This window comes from Phasianus colchicus, chromosome 16, assembly GCF_987193195.1.
Source record: "Phasianus colchicus chromosome 16, bPhaCol1.hap1.1, whole genome shotgun sequence".
NCBI lineage: Eukaryota > Metazoa > Chordata > Aves > Galliformes > Phasianidae > Phasianus > Phasianus colchicus.
This window is the reverse complement of record NC_143451.1, coordinates 11,722,869-11,743,761: the sequence shown is the minus strand read 5'-3', so window position 1 is coordinate 11,743,761 and position 20,893 is coordinate 11,722,869. Positions and strand designations below refer to the sequence as shown.

At 46.7% G+C, this 20,893-nt stretch overlaps 2 protein-coding genes across 4 annotated transcripts; one reads left to right on the top strand and one right to left on the bottom strand.

Moving 5' to 3' along the window:
• Nucleotides 1–525: 525 nt before the first annotated feature.
• On the bottom strand, nucleotides 526–11,221 carry COPS3 (COP9 signalosome subunit 3). The gene is made up of 12 exons (XM_031606479.2): nucleotides 11,065–11,221; nucleotides 8,384–8,513; nucleotides 7,423–7,535; nucleotides 7,264–7,313; nucleotides 6,339–6,431; nucleotides 5,431–5,610; nucleotides 4,088–4,228; nucleotides 3,123–3,296; nucleotides 2,048–2,134; nucleotides 1,743–1,856; nucleotides 1,046–1,126; nucleotides 526–791 (listed from the first exon to the last, which is right to left on the bottom strand). The coding sequence occupies exons 1-12, from the start codon at nucleotides 11,117–11,119 to the stop codon at nucleotides 738–740; spliced, it is 1,272 nt and encodes a 423-aa protein (XP_031462339.1). The 5' UTR covers nucleotides 11,120–11,221; the 3' UTR covers nucleotides 526–737.
• Nucleotides 11,222–12,289: 1,068 nt separating this feature from the next.
• Nucleotides 12,290–19,232, top strand: NT5M (5',3'-nucleotidase, mitochondrial). 3 transcript variants are annotated; one of them, XR_016471542.1, is made up of 6 exons: nucleotides 12,290–13,414; nucleotides 15,502–15,602; nucleotides 15,990–16,050; nucleotides 16,308–16,422; nucleotides 16,601–16,829; nucleotides 18,838–19,232. XR_016471542.1 is itself a non-coding variant. In XM_031606480.2 (5 exons), the coding sequence occupies exons 1-5, from the start codon at nucleotides 13,151–13,153 to the stop codon at nucleotides 16,756–16,758; spliced, it is 699 nt and encodes a 232-aa protein (XP_031462340.1). In that variant the 5' UTR covers nucleotides 12,291–13,150; the 3' UTR covers nucleotides 16,759–19,232. The 3 variants fall into 3 exon arrangements, 1 of the variants encoding a protein (XP_031462340.1); XR_004168716.2 differs by having other exon boundaries at nucleotides 16,954–19,232; XM_031606480.2 differs by having other exon boundaries at nucleotides 12,291–13,414; nucleotides 16,601–19,232.
• Nucleotides 19,233–20,893: the final 1,661 nt, after the last annotated feature.

Below are 20,893 nucleotides of genomic sequence, written 5' to 3'. Positions count from 1 at the left end.
CCAGAACACCCAGGTCTTCCAATTATCCTTGTTTAGGCCTAGTAAATTTGATCCAAGAGCAAACGTTATTAGGAAGTATTTTGTACCAGAAGTTTAAAATCAAAACAGCTCTCATGTATGGTTTCCCTAAGGCAAATTTCGCTTTTCAGCAGCCACCTACCAAGGACTTGTTAATACCTTTCAAGAAGAACATGGTTCTTATTTCATCATTTGAGACAGCAGCCAACTACACTAAGTAATGCAAATTATGATGTAGAGAATTTTACTTAAGCTCCACCCCTCTCCCCCCCACCGTACATATATCTGCCCTTCGAGCCAAATTTAAATACAAAATGAACAGTAATTATCTTGTAAATGAACCAATGCTAGTTCGCATTCTTCCCTGAATAACACTTTTTTTTTCCTGCAGAGGAGGAAAAAGGACTGCTACAGAAACACAGCAACATTCAAAACCTTTAAAACAAAAGGTAGATTATTTAATGCATTAACGATGTTAATCTGAAGATAAATAAATCCACAACAGACTTTTAGGTTTCTTTTGAGATTTCCTTTTTCTTTGCGGAGAATATTTCTGAAATTATACAGTACTGAGAGGGTGTTCTTTTATTTTCTCAATGTCCAGGTGAAAAGCAAAGCTCAGTTCTCTCTGCTCTCTTCATGGAACTCCTCAATGCCCTATTCCAGGCGTGATTCTCTTAAGCTTTTACTTGAAAGCGGAGTAGTGAGCAACATTAATTTCAGGAATAACTGGATGGTTTGGTCCCTGAGTCATCTTCTTGAGAGCCCATACTCTGAAAGATAAAGAGTTATTTCTTCAAAAACAGGTCTGAAGAATTACCTTTGAGACAGACTTCTCTTTGAAGTTAATAGGTATGGAAATTAAGTGGATATGAAATAACATGCACTTTCTTTTTATTTTAAAGCACGATGTTTATGCACATTACACTGATGTATTATTACTAGCACTATGAATGCAAACATTCAGTACAACGTATTCACTACACTCAATTTCTTAAATATTCTGACAAAATGTTAAATCAATTACCTTCTGCACAAACTGAGGGTTCACAGTGATCTCTTGATCCATGGCTTTCAGTCGTTCATCAAGCTCTATACATTTCAGCATCTTAAAAAACAAAGAAACAACAACAACAAAACATACTAAACTGATTGCTTCGTCCAGCTCGTAAAAGATCTTCAAGATACTTCATGGCTGTGCTATGGAGAGCTGATAACATTTGCCATCGCAAAAATTCCATGTCAAAATGCTCTTTGCCTTCATCTCCTAAATGAAAGCATCACATCACTTTTTGTTCCTCTGTTTTAATTAATATCATCCCAACAATCCTTTTTAAAGCCACTGATTTAAAGCCCCATGAGGGTCAGTGACCTCGAACTACAGGCATATCATTGTCAACCAAACTGAGCCTTGAACAGTCCTTCTAATCCAGCCAGTTTAAAGAACTTCACATCATCAACAATAAGCAGTCAGTCTATTGAAATGTTTCAAGCTGTACAGAAGATAAAGCAGGAAAGTCATAACTAATTACTATCAATCTAAAACTTAAATTCTGGTACTATGAAATAGTAACAATTCATAGTTCTCCATCCCTACGTGTAAGTTACCTACGCTGACTTCTCCCAGCATCTGATTTCAGACTATTCAGTAGGAATGAGTTATTAAAAATAACAGTAGTTATTCAGTAGGAATTCCAGAAGCATTAAAAATCTTGCAGATTTACCTCCTGATCAATGTTATGAAGCATAGCTGGATTGTTATACTTCTCAGGATTATCGTGGAAACAGACCATACCATCCTTCTGATTAATACTTGCAAAGATTTCACCATCTTCTATCTGAAACGAAAGAGTTCAAAATAAAGTATCACCAAGAACAGAATTTCAGGTCTCTACAACTCCTTGTGGGATTTCATTCAACATGAAACAGAACCATTCTTCTGCCAATCAAATACACACTACCAAATGAGACAGTCTTACACTGGATCAATATTTAAGTTAGGACAATTTAGTCAAGTTACAAGTCTTACCATGTGGAGGACGTACTTTTCTGCTTCTTGGGGCCCTGACAACTGAACTCGACTTGCCATGTCTTGTAATGACAATGTTAAAAATGTCTGAAATTAAAAAAACAACAAGCCACTGAAATTATACACTAAGAACTTCTCTTGTCAATCCTTCATGGCCTAACAGTCTTATTTTTGAAGTTGGATGGGATGAAACAAGCAGAACGCATACCTCTAGTTACTTACAAAAGCATCATGACAGCAGTGCCAGTTCTTACTCCAAAGATTCTAGTTTGCTATACTGTGCATGAATGCAGGCCAAACTCGTGGAGTCATTACTTCATTTCTGCAATCTCTTTCTGTCCCTTAAGAGTTGTGATCATGTCCAACCTCTTACCCCACATTCAAACCTAAATAAGGCAACTGTCTACCCTTAAATTTCCATCAAGAATTGCATATATTGCACTACTTCCAAAGTTACTTCTACTGCAGCAAATATTGTTTGAGCTTAAGAAAGAGAGAGCTTCCCCTGATCCCTCTTAAGGATTAATCACCTCTTCAGCTAAGGACCAGATCACTACATTACGTCTGCATTTCTTTTACCTGACACTTTCAGAATCCATGCTATTCACTCATTCTCGTCTAACGAAGTAACCTATGAAGTTCAGGTTTCCTATTTTTTAACAAAGATGGAGATTACGGGTTATTAGTGTTCATGACTTTTTTGATTACGTGTGAAATGACCATGGGCTAAGCTCTCTCATTCCCTGTAGCAAAACTGTTGACTTAAATCAGAGTATTGCCACAGATAGTAAGGTTTGGAAGCTTCTGTGCAAAAAGAAAGCAGGTAAGCAGATATACAGCTGAATACCACCATCTATGGCTGTACACAAAACCCTCTGATAGAGGCTTATTGAACCACCTTTTCACTAATGTTCAAGCAGCTAATTGAATTGGTTTTCTACCTAAAGCATCTTAAAGTCTCATAATGGTACTTCACACACATGAATCTGTTTCAGTTGTTTCACTGTGACACGACTATATCATCATTTTGCACAAATGTGAATAAATTTCAACCTGCACATCTTACACATCTTACCTTGGTTAGCCTCTGAATATTCTTTTTGTAGAGAGATGACAAGCATTGCTTAACCAGCCCCATATTGTTGTCCCTTGTGAATGTTTCACTGTGTTTGTTCACCAGATTTCGAAGCTCCGAGGGTTTATTGGTAGAATAAACTTGTGCTAATTCATGGTAAGCATTGCTAAGGGGCTGCAATTAGAAAAATGAGAACTCTTCTTAAAGAACATGGTGCTCAACCAGCCTTACAAATTCAAGTCACTACTTCAACATAAGAAGCCATGCAGGCAAAAAAAATTAAAGTAGCTCAAGTGCCTCTCAAAATATAGGTGATGCCCATGCAGGTCTGTAGGGAAACAACAGATCCTTGTCCAGTCAATCTGTATTAAAGCAATGTAAGACCTAATAAGCACTGTTCAAGGACCAGCATATGACAATCTTAGTAATTAAAAAAAAAAAAGCAGGAAAAGAGCCTTTGGTTGACTATCAGATGAAGAAAGCTGAGTCTAACTTCAGTAGCATAGCATTCACAGTTTATTCATAATATCTGTTTTAATCTCTAAGACACTATCAGCTCTGATCCCAGTGAATCACAGCATGGACAACACAATCATATATTCATACTGAATTGCATATTGAATGCCAAGTGAAACTCGTCAACTTATCTTTGAGTTCTAAAGTAAAAGGTTATCAAGGGATGTGCAATATCAGTGAAGAGAATACTGGTAATTACAAAGTCCTACTCAACTCAAAAGATCTTTTTCTCTCTCTCTTTTTTTATTTTAAACAAAAAAAATATAAAGATCCTTATTTCCAATATGAACAATATCATTTATAATCTTCAGCCACAGTAGACTAGAAAAACAAGAACGTGCAACATTGAACAGTATCATCAAATGAGGGTAGAAAAATGCCTGCAATACAATTTTTTTTTATTATCCACATGCATTGCACTGTGATTTAACTGCTTTTGCAAGACTTACCTTAATGAACCTACCAACTATCTGGGAAGTATATTTTGGTAGCTGTTGAACTTTGCCAAGTAGTATCAAAGAAACTAGAATATACTTTTTATATGATTCCAACATAATATGACTAACTGCCATAGCTGGAGTAGTTATTGCCTAAGCAAGAGAAAAAGAAATGAAATAAGTTTAATGTTTGCATTGGTAAATTGCAATAGCTACATTAACAACATCTCACTTTAAAACTGTATGTACAAAGGATGCATTGTAATGCATTGAGCATTACAGCTTAACTTCTATCAAAGGTAATTATCCAAAAACATCCTAAAAAAAATAAAAGTTCTATATGAACTACTCAAAACATCATATATTACAGTAATGCCTAACTTAAAAAACCCTGTTAAGATCAAAGCAAAATCTCTTTGTTTGATATGTATCTAAAGTTGTACTGTAAATCACCAGTGGCTACTTGTTACAAGGAATGATTATACGGTTCCTGTAAGAGCTGAATTTACACACATCCTTAGAAAGATTTCACAGAGATTATATTATGCAATCTCTTATTTAACCATGATGGAAGAGGCTTGCAGAACAGCAAGAAGGGATTTTAGTTCACCCCAATACTGCTACTTAACAGCTCACCCTTGCTTACAGAGAAATGCTGTAGCAGTTTATTTTGCACATTTGACAAAAGTTTTTCTTCACTGAGTTTTCTGAATTTTGTCATTCTCTTTTCTTTCATAGAAGAACGTAAAGCTGTCATTATTATAATAGGCACAAAGTGTAACTTCCATCAAAAAACTGACAGAGGTCAGAAGCAAAGCCACAGTGCTCTTTGAAAATACACAGTTCTGAGCACCAGCCTGTTTCTATGTCAGCAGTAATAAGTAAGCACTTGAAAATATTTATAGTGAGATAAATTTAACATCAACCTTTGAGTTGCATAGCTTTATGGTACATTAGTTGCTTGGCTGGGACTTTCTAAGAAGATAACGCTTCTAAATTCAGTTTGTTACTTCACTCTGTACACCAAGAGTATCATTTAGTCTATACTCTTCATGATACAGCTGATAAATGAAAACGAACCCCAGTCAGTTTTTATGCACAGTTATAATGCACACACATACAAAAGCAAAACCTGTGTGAATGATGAACAGAAGCACAGATCTATTAATAGAACTGCATCCTAAAGGTTAAGAACGAAAATAATCAGACTGCTTGTACTTAACACTGAGTACACAGCTTTCTATTTGTCCTTCGTGGCAATTCAAAGATGACTCATTATCTCAGTGGTATCACACATCCCACTTTTGCTTTTCAATTCACCACAATTCAGAATGATCAGTTTTAATTAAAGTTACCTGTTCATAGAAGTAGAGTGCTCTTTCAAAGTTCTTTAGCCCAGTGTATATCATCCCACCATAGTAGTAATAACATAAAAAGTGCTTTGCATCGTATGCCCCATTTTCTTTACAAATATCCATCATGTCCACATCTAGATATGGGAGGGCAGGTTTAAAGCATTTTGCTAACAAACAGAGCTACAAGAAAACAAATCAAGTTTTTATAAATTAGCTATTTCAAATATCCATGAAGATGACATTGAAATACAATTCATTCAGTAGTATGTAATACACCTCACTCCTCTGAAAGTTAAAAAACAGTGTATGTCACAGTAGAGGCATAACACAGATTATACATTGTACTGTGGTATTTGGAAAAAACACAGATTGTGAACTTCTATAAATCATTTGAATCCTAAAGAAATGAGACTAACCAATAAAGCAGCCTGAAACTCCAGGCCTTTCAGGCTACCGTGCTGGCAGCACTCAATATTGCACTAAATATTCTCATCCAACTCTAAGTCCCAGGAGCCAAGAATGAGACAGAAGTGCAAATCCAGGCCAAAGACATGGAGACAAGCATGCCTTTTGTCAAACTCAAGCAAACAGTATTTGGCCAGTACACTTACACTGTCTAAAAGAAGCTGTGCATGACTTCCGGCCCAGAGAGAAGGGTTTTCAGAAGTCATGAACAAAACCAAAGACCTGCGGACACGCGCTGAACATTTAGAAGGAAGAGAAGGGAGTTTTATTTCAGTATGCCGTATTACTGACTACTGGAAAAGAATTAAAAAACAAAATCAAAAAACCCTAAACCACAATTAAAAGCTTTCTTTACACTGCAATATGTAGATGTGCATTTCTCACATAGCTATAAGTAATCTACAGGCTTTCACTCTCAGAATAAAGCCCTGTGCTCTCCTTACCTGGCAGAGATCTGCATGTATTGAGGTCAGCTGGTTTGTGTTCATCTGCATCTTGTCTATGGCTTGTCTGAGAATGCTAATTCCTCGCAGGGGCTGTCAGAAATTACATCTCTTTCAGATAATTTCTCATAGATGGCAGCACATTGGATCTTATGTTGACACTTACAAATGAAAAATAACACTAATTGACAGGTTCCAGTAAGTAATAATTAACTTGTGGTTCCCTTTTTGTAGGATATTGCAGTCACTCAGAAAATAAAATTATCCTGTGGTGTATAAATTCTCCTGATAAACTAAACAAAGTCACCAATTCTGCTCCACAAAGACAAGTTCACCAGGAAAACAGTAAATTGTATTGAGTAAACCTTTTCTTGACTCCATGATTACATCTAAATTCCTAGCAAATAAAGGCAAAGCTCCTGCTTCACTTCACTTAGTCCAGATTTGATTTCTTATTTCAAGCTACATTTAACTTACTTCTCCAAGGCATTTTCAGTATCTTATCCCTAAAAACAAACATCCCCTACATTTTAAGGCATTTCATTAAGCACACTGCGTTAGACTGGTGAGAAAAATACTGAAATCTCTCTCTGACTCACTGGCTCTATTAGTTTTTGCAGCTCTCCCCTCCTCACACACACACACTCCATCTGAATAACATACCTGGTACACCTGATTTCCTGGTTTGCGTGAGAGAGCATGTTTTTAGCTAACTCCTCCCCCAAATTTTAATGTATATTTTCCTTAAGGAGGTTTTAAAATCTCCTTTTAGGTTCATTACTGCTCAGTACACTTAACATACATAAGGAACCACACAAAAATACTTTGCATGAAGTTAGCAGTAAATCTTTATGAAGCAAGTAACATCCTTCTTAAGAGTCTGGCTTTGTAGGTTCCTTATTTGTACTAGATGATACTTGCTCACCTGCTTTCTCTCCACAAGGGCATTTGTTAACTGGTGGCACAGGCCAGCAACTAAACAGAGAAAACAAACAAACAAAAGAATTCAGTAAAAAAAGAAAATCAATACCAAACTATATCAATATATATAAAGATTTTTCTATAAAGTGCTGAATTAACTTACAAGTGTCTGTTGCATATCTAATGTGTTCCCCATTACAAGTACTGATGAAGAGCTGCACCTGTGAGAATAATGTTTCGAAGTCGGGGATGCTGGGCATAGAAAACTTCACAAACCTAAAACAAGACCCAGAAAAAAGTTTAACACACAATGTTTAGAGATTAATTAAAGAAAAAAAAAAGTTTTATCTTAATTAGACTCTGCAGATATAGGTAGCTGCTTGCAAGAAGTGCCAAAGTGGTCATGACAGATGGCATATGGTTTCTCCAGGAGCTGCACAGCACTTGGAAGTACACTTTTAGTGCATAGTCCTACTATGAATCCAGTGAAAAACTAGTTTGGAACTAACTACAGCCAACAAAGATCACTTTATCTGCTACAATTACAATCACAATAAATTGCTAACAGTGAAATTTTTATACTAAACCATATAACTTCTCCAGACTCCTGCTTGAATGCGTCACAGATTTTTCAACTATTAAATGATTAGACTTGTATGTCTTGCTAAGAGCTCCTTCTCTCCATCCCTGCTGGCTCCTCAGTACCCTGTGCTGTAGGCTGCACACTGCTTCTGTTATGAGTTGTGATTACACTGAGTGCCATGAGAACTCTGCACATGGCTTCATGCTTACAGTTTGGCTCACTCATGTCCTGCCAATTAAAAATTTTTGCTGAACTGGTAGGTAAAAACAGTCATACAGACATAAAGACAACTAGATACAGCCTTAAGGAAAACAAACCTCCAACATCACCATTTGGCAGCAATGATATTTTACAGGCTCCAGATTTTTTTCTGTTGGAAGTACAAATTTGCTTTAACATTTCTTTAATAAAAGGCATATCAACAAAGGAAACTAAGCACTATTCTACAACAGACTGAAGATACTTATGTCTGGTTGGCAATTCAGCATGTAGCTTGAAATTTTGATGCTAAAATGCTTACTTAAAGGAAAGCCACACTTACAAGACAGCAAGAACTCCTAACGAGTGTTCCTGCACATCCAGGGCACCAAGCACTGTATCCAGATGGGAGAGGTTTTTTGCTAGCAGTTCTCCACTTTTATTGATCAGCTCACAAAGCTGGGTCATTTGCCCTGAAATAAAAAGCATCCTTGTCAGACTCCAGTTAGAAAACACACACATGCATTCCCATGCTTCATTTACAACTTGATTCCCTATTAAAAAAAAATTAAAAAGTCAGGAAAACGTAGCATCACCCAGACAATTTCCTGCTCTGCAGTACGTTAGGCATCAGTTCTCAAAAAATAAGGTGACAGATAAGCTTCTGACCATTGGGACAGCAAAGGAAACACGAGCAGCAGCATCAATCCACCTCATTATAGAGGGCTTCAGGATCTCATAGCAACAACAAGCTCTGCTTGAGCCAAGCCTCCAAGACTTTGGCAAGTTTTTGAGATGCCAAATTCTCTCTAATACGAATAGAATTTACCTCCACTTGTGCCTTCTAGTCGTTAAAAGCAAAAACATATTTACCAAGAATAGTGCCTTCCCCTTTCCAAAATAATAGTAAAAACACCTCAATACCAATGTTCCTTAGCATTTCTCAAGTGTCTTATTCACTTTTCTGGTCTGCTCATTATTAATTTCAAAAACCCTGCAACTGAACACCTCCAATAACAGGATTTTTAAAATCTGTTCTTAACTTTACTTCATACAATTATTACTACAACATTGTTCTATTCACTGTGAACTATAAACACAGCATGAAATGTGACTATTTTGAATTAGGAAAGTATGGTAAGCCCTTACAAATAAAGCAGGGACTTCCCTCTTTATTATAACAAACTGCTTTCAAAGCCCCTTTTTTTTTTCCTCCTTCAAAACTATCGGAATTAAAACTACATCTTTCTGAAGCAGAGGATTGTTTCTGTGTTCAATCCTCATTGATTATAGGAAAAAAAAGCAGAGGTCCTTTCACCATTACAGAAGTCTTCATGAACTGGAGAATAGTGCTCCCACTCATAGAGATTAACACCATCCTCAAATTTCTTGACCTTTTCCTTTGAAAACAAAACAAAGACGAAACCTGGGGAGCCTTACCAATGAAATGCTAACACTGAAGTAAAAAGAGGGATCAAAAGGTCCATACGTGGGACCACAGGCCAGGAGCCCCAGACACCCATCCTCATAACATCTCTGTCCATCCAGATTTAAAACTCCCAAGATAAGCGTGGAAAGAAACAGGGCCTGTAAAGTCTCATTTGGTAATGATATTCAAGCACTGCAAAAAGTGAGTTCTGATGCCCTCCCCAACAGACAAATCCTCCTGTTCTATAGCCATCACCCAGCATCCTCCCCCCATAAAAACAAACAAACAAGAACCAAAACGACAAAGAAAAAAAAAATTCAACAAACCCCAGACATGCTAAATATTAACAGCACGTAAGTGGAAGACCCACACGAGGCCTCACTACACGTCCATTTATGTCATCCCTGTGCAGTTTAGCACTGACAGCCCAGGACCACAAGTACACCTCATTCTCCCACTGCAGTCTGCAGTGCCTGCACTCACTCCTCACAGACAGCACCTATCTGGCTAGTCCCCAGTGGGAGAACTTCCATGAAGGCATCCAGCTTCCCTGTAGAATGGCGTTCACCTTCAAAACTACATAATAAAAACTCCCCAGCTAAACTAATTCATACAAAGAAGTCTTCTGTAGTCTGCTAAGTACCTGCATCTTGCATAGGTACAAGCTGTCTCCAGCATCTGCTATCCTCAGTAAAAATCTTACAAATTTAGTAAATGAAACCAAAGCATGACAGAATCTATGCCCCTCTCAAAAGTAACTGCCAGAGATAAAGCCTGAGGGCCACAGAGGAAAGCATGATTTTCTGATCACTTACACAGTGCAAACATCCACAGAACTGTAGGGGCTAGAAGGGTCCTCTGGGGACCCCCAAGCTCAATCCCTCTTAAGGCAGGTTCTCTACAGCAGGTTGCACAGGAAGGTGACCAGGTGAGGTCTGAACATCTCCAGAGAAGAATCCATCACCTCTATGGTCAGCCTGTTCCAGTGCTCTGCCATCCTCACACTAAAGAGGTTCTCGGGGAGCATCCCCACAGAAAGCTCAAGAAGTACAAAACACCGTGGGGTAACGAGAAGTTTAGCAATGAAACTGAGACAGTTTACACAGAGATACTAAAACACCTTCTGAGTGCTGTGTAATGACAACTCTGAGGCAGCCCCAGGCCTCTCCCCTTTTCTCCCGAGGTACTCAGACATCCCAGCAGCACTGTCAGCCCCTCAGGGCCCCAGAGGGGGAAGGCAGAGCTTTCACCCACAGCAGCCAGCACTTCTGAAACGCATTCACGCCCCAGTTCCCTGAAGCCCCCCCGTTTCCCAGCCCCCTCCCAAGGCCCGCGCTCCATCCCAGCCGCTCCTCGCGGGCCTGAAGCCCTCCCAGGACCCCCGACGGCGAACGAGGGCCTCGCCGGAGCCACAAGGAGCTCCCGGCACGCTCGGAGAGACGGAGCTCCGCACCGCAGGGCCCAACCACCACCCGAGATAAAGCCACGAGAGACCCAGGCCCCGGCCCGCTCCCCACACACACACGGAGCCCGGCGGGCCGCACCAGCCGCCGCTCCCCGCTCAGCCCCGCCCGCGGTTCGCACCCGGCGGTCACCTTGGGCCGAGAGCTGCCGGACGCTGTTAACGAACTGCTCCAGCGCCGACGCCATCTTGGCGGCTGGCGGCGCGGCCGCGCGCGCTACGGGAGGGGCGGGGCGGGCGGCTGCGAGGGGGGAGGGAGGGAAGGGGCGGCGCGGGCCGGAGCGGCGGAGGGAAGCGGGAAGGAGGCTCCGCCACGGGCGCCGCCGCCACCGGCCAATCAGCGGCCGCCGCGGGAGTCGCGCGACGCCCGCCGCCGTGCGTCACTTCCGCCGTCTCGCGAGAGCAGAAGCCTCTCCCCCCCGCCCGTCGCGGTTGCCGGGGTAACCGCGGCCCGGCCGGAAGCACCGCCCCCGCGCGCACTCCGGACGCGGGAGGCCATCTTAGCGCGAGAAGTCGTGACTCAGCAGGGCCGCCGGGCGGGCGGGTGACGGCGCGGTGACGTCACTGCCCGTCCTGTGTCACCGCCGCGCTGCGGCGGGCCCGCTGCCGCCCTCGCGCTCGGTCTGCGCTTGGCGCTGAACGCCTGCGGCCCGGGTCTGCGCGGTCAGATCCGATGGCTCTGACGGAGCGGCTTTGGCCCTTAGAGACAGGAGCGGGGCCGTGCCTTTCGCCGCCGTGATGCGGCGCTCAGCTCAGGGGCCGCTGTCCGAGTAGCGCTCCTTCGGATCGGCGCACACAGTTCGTTCCCCCGGTGCCGGGTGGCAGCGATGTTCATTCGGTTTGTTAAGTGCTGAGCTGCTGTCGGCCTGTGGGCGAAGCTGATTGCTTGTCAATGAGAGACAAATAGGTGCTTGGGGAAGCGCACTGAAATCCCATTCGTGGTGATAAGTCAAACGTGTTCGTACCCGCTTGAAACTTCACGTTTTCCCTGCTCGGTCTGATCAGGAGTTCTTTCCTCTGCTCACTCGCTGACCTTCATTGGCTCTGCACAACTCACTGCCCTTCCTACAGCCGAGGCACCCCCTAGAAACTATTCGGTAATTGGAAGATGAAATAGTTTGGATCTGCTAAGTTGAATCATTGCTCGGGCAAAACCTTTTCATTCCCAACTCAGCAGCTGCTGATCCTGTTAGTCACGCTCCTGATGCCTCCCTGCTCTTTAGCAGCTTAAATCCCCCGAGAGCTTTCTGGCCGTGGTGATCTCTGGTCCTGTGTCAGAATACGCAGCCCTTCGTGCATGCTGTTTCTATGCCAGCACTTCGTTCTGACACCTCGAGTCCCTCCTTTGCACGGTCGGATGTTTCCCGGCACTATTTGAAGAGTTCTGTGTCCTGGTATCTTCTTTTAAACCTTCACGTCACGCAGTCAGTGAGATGCTGGGCAAAGTCTAACTCTTCCCGCGAACTGGTTCAAAGGGATGGATTGCATGTTAAGGTTTTGCTGCAAAAAACACTGCATGCGTTACATCTGCAGCCGCGTCTCCTGCACGCACCCCAAAACACGGTGGCAAAGGGGAGGCAGCAGGGAATCAGCAACGATGTTACTGCCGACCTCGGGGACCGCAGGACGAGCCGTGCACCGGCGGGTGGGCAGCAGCCCGAGCCCCGCAGCCCCCGGGCACCGCGGGGAAGGGGAGGGAGCGCGGCTGCAGCCGGCTTAAAGCGGCTCGGAGGGACGGCCGAGCCGAGCTTTGCAAGGCGCTTGTGCCGCTTTAAGGCGGTGCCGCCGTTCCGGACTCGCTCAGGCACCGGGAAGAGGAACTGGGTTTTTGCACTGCCGGGTCGGGGCGAGCGCTCCGCAGTGCCCCGGCCCGCGGCTTCCCGGGCGGCCCCGGCCCGCAGCCCTCCGCTCGGTGCTTGCTGCAAGGGAGGGATGGGTGGGGAGGAGCTGGGGCGAGGAAGAGCCTCTGCACCCCATTGCCTCCCTCCCGCATCCCCTCCGCACCTCCTTTGCATCCCCTCCGCATCCCTTCTGCACACCTTTTGCTTCCCCTCCTCAGTCCCTCTGAGGGACCGGATTGCAACCCCCGTGCTTTTCCCTGCTGCAGCTGCAAGGGGACTTGCTTGCAGGAGCTGTCTGCTTGCAGAGTGCGTGCTTGAAATAACCTCCTCCCCTTTTCCCTCTCCGCAAAAAAAGGACGCCCCAAGCCCCTCTCTGCCATGATTTTGCTGAGCAGCATCTTGCACCTGCGGCCGCGGCACTGCGGCCCTTTGGCAGGGCTGGGCAGGGGGTCCAGCCCCACAGCGGGGTCCCGCAGGGCGCTGCGTGTGCTGGTGGATATGGATGGGGTCCTGGCCGACTTCGAAGGAGGATTCCTCAAGAAGTTCAGGGCCAGGTATCCCGACAAGCCCTACATTGCCCTGGAGGACCGGAGGGGCTTCTGGGTGTCGGAGCAATACGGGCGCCTGGCAGCTGAGCTGAGCGTGAGTCTGTGCATCCCCCTGTGACCTGTGCAGGGCTGCGGTTTGCTCATGGGTGCAGGGAGGGTGATGGGTAACACCCAAACTTAGGGACATGTCTGCATGCAGCACTACCTTGTGTCCCCAAAATCCAGCAATTTTAATGCACATCTCCTTTCCCTGCGTGTATGGATGGAGATGGATACAAGGAATACAGTGGTATGGTGCCTGCAAGAAGGGGAGCGTGCATGGGGCTCCGGCTCTCCCATTGGCAAAGTCCTAAGCAGCTTAAAGTGCTGAGGGGTTGATGGGTGGGGGGGAAGCAGGGCATCATCCATGCAGTAAGGTGGGCGATAAAGATTAGACAGAGGTAGTGCATGATAATACTTTTTAGTTTTCTGAATCTTAACTTGTTTGAATGTATTAAATGAAATAAGGTCGTGTCTGCCACAGTCACATAAAACCTCCATATCTTGAGCTGAAATAGCAGATCTCCTACAGACCAGCCCTGGAGAACCTCTGCTTCCATCTTGCTCCCAGATCAGGGGTAAGGAGAGCAGGAGCTGCTGAGTGGTTGCAGGAGCATGGCATGTTCCAGCCATTGGTGAGCACCATTAGAGGAGACTGGAAAACAGGAGGAAAAGAGCCCAAATAAATGGAGAACAGCAGCACATAGTGCACAGAGCCTGGAAGGGTGGAGAGTTCTGGACGGAAGTGTTCATGGGGAGAGAGAAGCAGCAGAAAATAGGGGTGGAAGTTCTCAGAAGGGCCCATCCTACTTGGTGCAAGGTGAGATCTCCAGCCTGGGGGACTTCTTCTGACTGCCATGCTGCAGGGAGCTACTCTGGCTATAGGAGCTGTGTGGGATTTTTCATCAAGATGGGCTCAGTTCTTCCCCCATCGAGCTTGATTGCAAAATGCTTTTTGACATAAGTGGAAGCAGAATAGCTATGGAAGTCACTGCTGTAAGAAAACACTTCAGTGTAGTTTGAAGTGCTTTGCTGCATCAGGGCACATTTCTCCTGTGCAGCTACATTCAGTTCCCTAGAAATAAAACATTGCCCACCAATGTGTGGCAGAGTAACTGGAGTCTGAATGTCTGCCTGGACCATTGGTGAGCTGCTAGGGTGTTGGTTTTAGTTCAGGAATTTAAGTTCCTTTTCTCCCTATTTCCTCTCCCCAAATAAAGCAGCAGAGGTGCTCAGAATGAAGACCAATCCTTCAGGGCAGGGCTCACATCATGTCTTCTCCCAGCTGCTCAGCTGCATTTTAACATCGGGACATGGCTGCTTTCTGTGTCTGCACCCCTGCTGTTCCCAGGCTCTCCTCCACAAGGACCCCATGTCTGCAAAATAATTGCTTTTCTTGGCAGCTGCCAGGCTGCTTCCTGTTTGAGGGAGCTCTGGATGCTGTTCCTCAGAGCTGTGCAGCAGGCTCTGCTTTGTCCTAAAAGCATTCATTCCTTGTGGTCTCTCTTTGCTCTGCTCTCCCTTTGGACCAGAGCAGTGCAACATGGCTGCAAATCTGGATGTTATGTATTTCAAACCCTTGCCTAGTGTTGTTCCATTTTCCTGGGCATCCCTGAGGAAGACTATATGCATTCATCCTGGCATATATTTCTTCCTAGAATACACTGTCTCCTATGAGAACAGCTTAGATCATTTTAAGTGATCTAATGGAGATAAATAGGGCAGAGAGCATCTTGACTTGAACTGCATCACACTGCAGCACAGGAACCAGCGCACTTCAGATGGATCCACATTGGCACTGATCCTCCAGACACAGACCTGAAGTTCAGTTTGGTGCTGAATATTCTGTGCTTTGAAGCAGCTTTCTCCCCACATGTCGAGCTGCACATGCAAAACTAAGCCTCCAACCTAAACTATGCAGGTCACCAAAAGGGGACCAGAGCCAACTCTACTCCATCCAGCTGTAGATGTCCCTGTTCACTGCAGGGGATTTGGGCTAGATGACTGTTAAGCGTCTTTTTCAACTCAAACCATTCTATAACTATGATCTTTCTCACTGCTTCCATCCATGGAAAATGTGCTCATGCAGAGAGGGGAGCACCGAGAAGCCCTATGCAGTAACAGCTCTCTTCCTTCTCACAGGAGAAAGCTATCAGCATCTGGGAATCCAAGAACTTCTTCATTGAGCTGGACCCGCTCCCTGGCGCTGTGGAAGCTGTGAAGCAAATGTCAAATTTGGCAGAGTGAGTAGAACCTTGCCGTGGTATTTGGGGTTGGTGGGAGAGCAGCAGTGGCTTTGCAGGCTGATCTGTCTCCTGGCAGCAGTGCTCAGTGCAGTGTCAGTGTTGGGAGTGCTGGGCATGGGAGGAAGAAGCAGAAGGCTTGTTGCAAATCAGCCATGTGCATCCCCTTCTCTTCAGCACTCTGCTCCCAGCAAGGGAAATGAAAAGGAGAATGTCCTTGTGAGTGTGGGTGCACATCCTGAGAGTGGGATCTTATGGGTTGACAGCTTCAGTCCTCCTGATCTGTGTGTGGGGGCTGCTTTGATGCCAGGCTGGACATGCAGGGACAGCTCAGGGGGGGCAGGCTTTGGCCACCCAGTGACACTGTCCCTCTTTCTCTCTTGGCAGCACTGACGTGTTCATCTGCACAAGCCCTATCAAGAAGTACCGTTATTGCCCTTATGAGAAGGTGAGCAGGCCTGAAATTTGGCTCCCCCAGCTGTGACACAACCGCGACATTTCCTGCTCCATCAGAATTATTCCCAAGCACCTTTGTAGTGCTGTCTGTGCTCTGCCAAATGCATACACTTGGCCTTAACATTTCATATGATGCCAGAACCTGCCTACATGTAAAAAAGCTTGCACTCCAGCAGCATCCTTCCCACTGCTGAACCATTTGTGGAGGTGCCAGGGCTGCCCGTGCTCACTACTCCCTTTGCCTTGCAGTATGCCTGGGTGGAGAAGCACTTTGGCCCTGAGTTTCTGGAGCAGATTGTTCTGACACGGGATAAGACAGTGGTTTCTGCTGACCTGCTCATCGATGACAGACCTGATATAACTGGTAAGGGTGCTATGGGGCAGCAGGACTGAGCATATATGGGTAGAATCAGAGGTGATGGGTGCTCGTCCCTGCCCTGCTGATGATGCTTTCGTTAGGGGGATGTGTCTGCAGGCTGCAGCATGCAAGGAGCGCCTCGCAGTGGAAGAACTCATCAATCTGACCTCTCCTTGCTTTGCAGGGGCCGAGGTGAACCCCAGCTGGGAGCACGTGCTCTTTACTGCCTGCCACAACAAGCATCTGCAGCTGGAGCCGCCCAGGCGCCGGTTGCAGTCCTGGTCTGATGACTGGAGAGCCATTCTGGACAGCAAACGGCTGCCACTGAGCCACGCGGCCTAAACCCTGGCCTCCATCCCAGCTGCCTGCTCATCTCCTCATGGAGTCCTCCTGGAGGCCGACACCATGGGCAGGTAGACAGACAGATGGTCAGACACATATGGGGTGGGAAAGGAAGGGGACCTTGGAGTAGACTTCAGCCTGGCTGCCCTCTGTGCCATGTTGGACCCCCAGTGTCATCTTTCCCCTCTGGCACAGCACAGGCCATCCCTCTGTCCCTCTGTGGTGGAGTCATGCCACGATGGATTTGTTCTCCTGCTGCTATGAATGATCCGCATCCACCCCATCACTGAGGAGCTGCTGCAGCTGAGAGACACTCTGGTGCTGATTCAGGGAAGAAGGAGCAGTCATTTCGTTAGCCAGGAGCTGTAAGAAACTCAGCAAGCCCTCACTGGTGGTGATCCATGGATTTCAAAGCCAGGGGCATGCATGTGATGGCTACATGGTCTGTGCCCCATCTCTCTCCTCCTCCTCATGTCCGAAATGAGCCTGACAGGAGAGCTCTGGGTGTGCATCCGTCCAGAAATGGATCAGCCCTGGGTGGAACCAACTGCTGGGCTTGGGCAGTGGGACAGTTGATGCACTAAGCAACCTAAAGCCATTGGTGCAGAGCTGCATGGAAAAACATAAAACATGAGGTGGTGGAGAAGGTACAGCATCGCAGAGAAGGTAGCAGAGCACCAAGGGACTGGGCAGGGAGCACGGTGAGGCTATCATGCTGCTGCCTGCTTGGGATGTGGCACCTCCCATCTCCCTGAGCCTGCCCCATCCCCCAAACAGCAGCAACCATGCACTGGAACATGGCTGCTGCTGCTTCTCCCGGCTCTGTGGAGGAGATGTCATGATGCAGATCCCTCTGATTGTGCAGCTGGGTCTGCCCACACCATTTGAGATCCCACCACTGTTCCCTCCGTCTTGTCCAAGGACTTGCTGATCACAGGGGTGAAGTTCCCCACTGAGATGTGTGGCCATGGTTGGTCATCCTGTGTGCTGCTTGCCTTGCACCTTTATCTTTCCTCTTCTCTCATCCCCATCAGCACAAAGCAATCTGAGCCCAGAGCCACACAGCCAACAAACAACAAATTTCAGCAGCAGCAGTCTGTCCCACCATGCGTGGGACCTGGAGGGGCTCTTGAAGTCAATGCTTCAAATCTGTGCCTTCCCAAGCTGCTGTAGGGCCAGAAGTGAAACCCGAATTGCCTCGGGTCTTTCCAAAAGCAGCCCTGTCTGTTGGGATGGGGATATTGTGTTAAGACTGCATGGTTTGGGAGTGATATCCCACAATGATTTTATTTTAGTTTTTCCTGTTCAAACCACTGTGTGCTTCAGGTGTGTGTTTGGGCTGTGCTGCCACCTGAGGTGCAGCTCTGCTAAGCATCATGCACAGCATTGTATAGGCTGCGAGTTGATTTTTTGCCCACTGATACCATGAGCTGCCCGAGCTTTCTGGAGTGCTCTCCCAGCCCATGCTGGAGCTGAAATAAACTGGCACATTACTGCGGTTGCCCAAATCCAGCCATTAGACAGATCCCAGGGATACAGCTTTCCAGACCCACCGTCTCCTTGGTGAGATGTGTGATGCTGGAGAGGCCACAGGGGTTCACAGCAAATGAAAACAGAGCTGGAGTTTCTCCTGTGTCAGGCTCCACCTGGACACACAGAAATCCCATGTGGGTTGCTGTCCTACTGCATCCACCATGTTCAGGGCTGTGATGCAGTTCTCCATCACGGTGTGGTCCTTTCAGTGCTCAGATGGGCTATGCAGAGCTTTCATTTTTAAACATCCATCTACAAAATAGAGGCTGCTGAGGAGCACTGCAATAGACATCAAGTTTTGTTGGCACCTGGCTTCCCAAAAAGCAGAGTTTGGGTTTTGCAGTTTCACACCTGTGGTTCTGCTTTTGCCATAGGGATGGGGTGTTTGCATCCAGGTGCTGGGAGCATTCTCCAGGTAGCACGTGCCTCATCCCAGGCTCCCCTCCAGGCACAGAGGAAGCAAGCATTGGTGCTGGGAATTGTTTTTTTCCCTATGTTTTTACTGCCCTGTGCAGTTTTAAGGACAGTTTGATTTTTCTCTTCCAGTTCAGACCACTGCGTTAGATGGTTGGAAGCACTCAGAGATTACGTTTGTGGTTCACTGGTGAGTCCAATCCTGCCACAGCTTGAATCCTGCCTAGATGCAGTGGCAAGGAAAAATGTGGTACAGCTCATACCTGAGATATGCATTTCTGAGCCCAAGGGGTAGCACGGGTCGGACCCTCTCCCCCTGATACTGGGGGAAGAATGGAGCATTTGCACCAGGGCTGGGATGTGCATTCCCTTGTGCATGTCTCTGGCACTCATAGGGTTAACCAAAGAGCTTAGATTTGGGGCTTTTCCTCTCTGTTGAACATGAAAGTGGCTACGAAGAGATGCATGTTCCCATTGCCGCACTGCGAAGGAGACGCACAATAAACCTCTCTGTGCCACAGCCTCAACCTCTCTCTGTGCACTCAGTGGGCTCTGGGGGGATGCAGCTGCTGTGGGGGACTGAGGGACATCCATGATGGGATTGGGACTTCCGGCCCTGGGACACCCAGGGACATCTATTTGCTCCTGGTGAGTTTGGGCAGCGCAGCCTGGACCAGGTTTGCATCCCCCAAAAGCCACTATGGGGCCAAAAATCTTGCTGGAGTTTGGGCAACAGCTCCTCCCTGCCCTCGCAGCTGGTTTGTGGGGCAGCCTGCAAAGGTTCACTGTGAGCACTGGACCCTGATGGCCTCAGCCCACACGAAGGATGCTGGAAGCAAGGAAAGCACCTGTTATGTATCAGCACTAAGGGCTGATTTTGGCATTGCTCAAAAGCTACGGGCAGCGTGGCCAGTCCCATTACCTGTGTGCAGGCACCCCTCTTAAATTCACCACCCCTATTCCAATCCATTTCAGCACAGCAGGACCTGATGAGGTCAGTGCAAGCGATGCTCGCGCTGAGTTATTCATTAACTTGCTCTCACGTTGGCCAAAGCCCAAAGATCTTGAAGCGGGGGAGCGGGGCTGCAGGGTTGGGGTCGAGCCCAGTGATGCTGCGCAGGGGCAGCCCTGACGCAAAACCTGCGGGTGGTGGGGGCCAACGGCAGGGAAGGAATGGAGGGCTGAGTCACCCGAATACGCAGGAAGGGAGTGAGCAGAGCAGGGGATGGCTCAGCCCTCGACAGCAGCTGGACGGAGCTTTGGCTGCTGTGCCCCACTTTGGTGTGCAGAGCTGAGCGGGTTGTGCCTGGCATTGGTGCTCAGAGCCAGGGCCTGCAGTGCGGTGCTGCCCTGTACGCTGTGGGCGGGATGGCAGTGGGGATGCAAGAGAAATATCCACTAGAGGGGACTGTGTGATCGTGTGAGGGAGCGTGCAGCTGCCAGCCCAGCCTCAGAGCAAGATCTGGTTCCTTTGCACAGCATCCTGCTCACCTCATTCCCGCATCCCAGGAATGCCACCCTTGCATCCTATCCCTGCATCCCATCCCTGTGTCCCATCCTTTCATCCCATCCTGCAGCCATCCCTGTATCCCACCCTTGCATTCCATCTCTGCATCCCATCCCTATATCCAAACCCCACTGCCCCTCAGTGAAATGGAGGAGAGAAGCAGAGGGCAAATTCATGAAAAACTCATGGATCTGAAGAACTAGGGGGTCTGTAGGGTTCACATGGAAAGTATTGCTGGAAATATGTGGGCTGTGGGCCCCTGGCAGCACAGAGCATTCCTCATCATCCTCTTCTTTCTGCTCCATGCCTCCAGCTTGGCTCTGCCCTGCTTCCTCCTGGCCTCCTGGTTCTCCCCATGATCCCAATGTGGGATTTTTCATTGCAAATCCCACAGACATCCCTCAATTCACTTCTCCCTCCCATTCATCCCAAAGTAAGGCTCCTTTTGGGGGACAGGACAGCGGGTGGTGAGGCTGTGGGACACCAGAGAGTGTTCTGATGGTTTCCTCTCACCCCTCAGCATCAGGACACATGTTCCCTCCTGCCAGGATTAATGGGTTTTGCTCCTGTTTGTACACAAGGCCTTGAGTAACGCAGTCCCCGGAGGTGTAAGGCTCCCCGTGCCCTGGCAGTGCGTGGAGGCTGGGAGCTCTCAGCGATGGCTGCAGCGCTTCCTGCGTC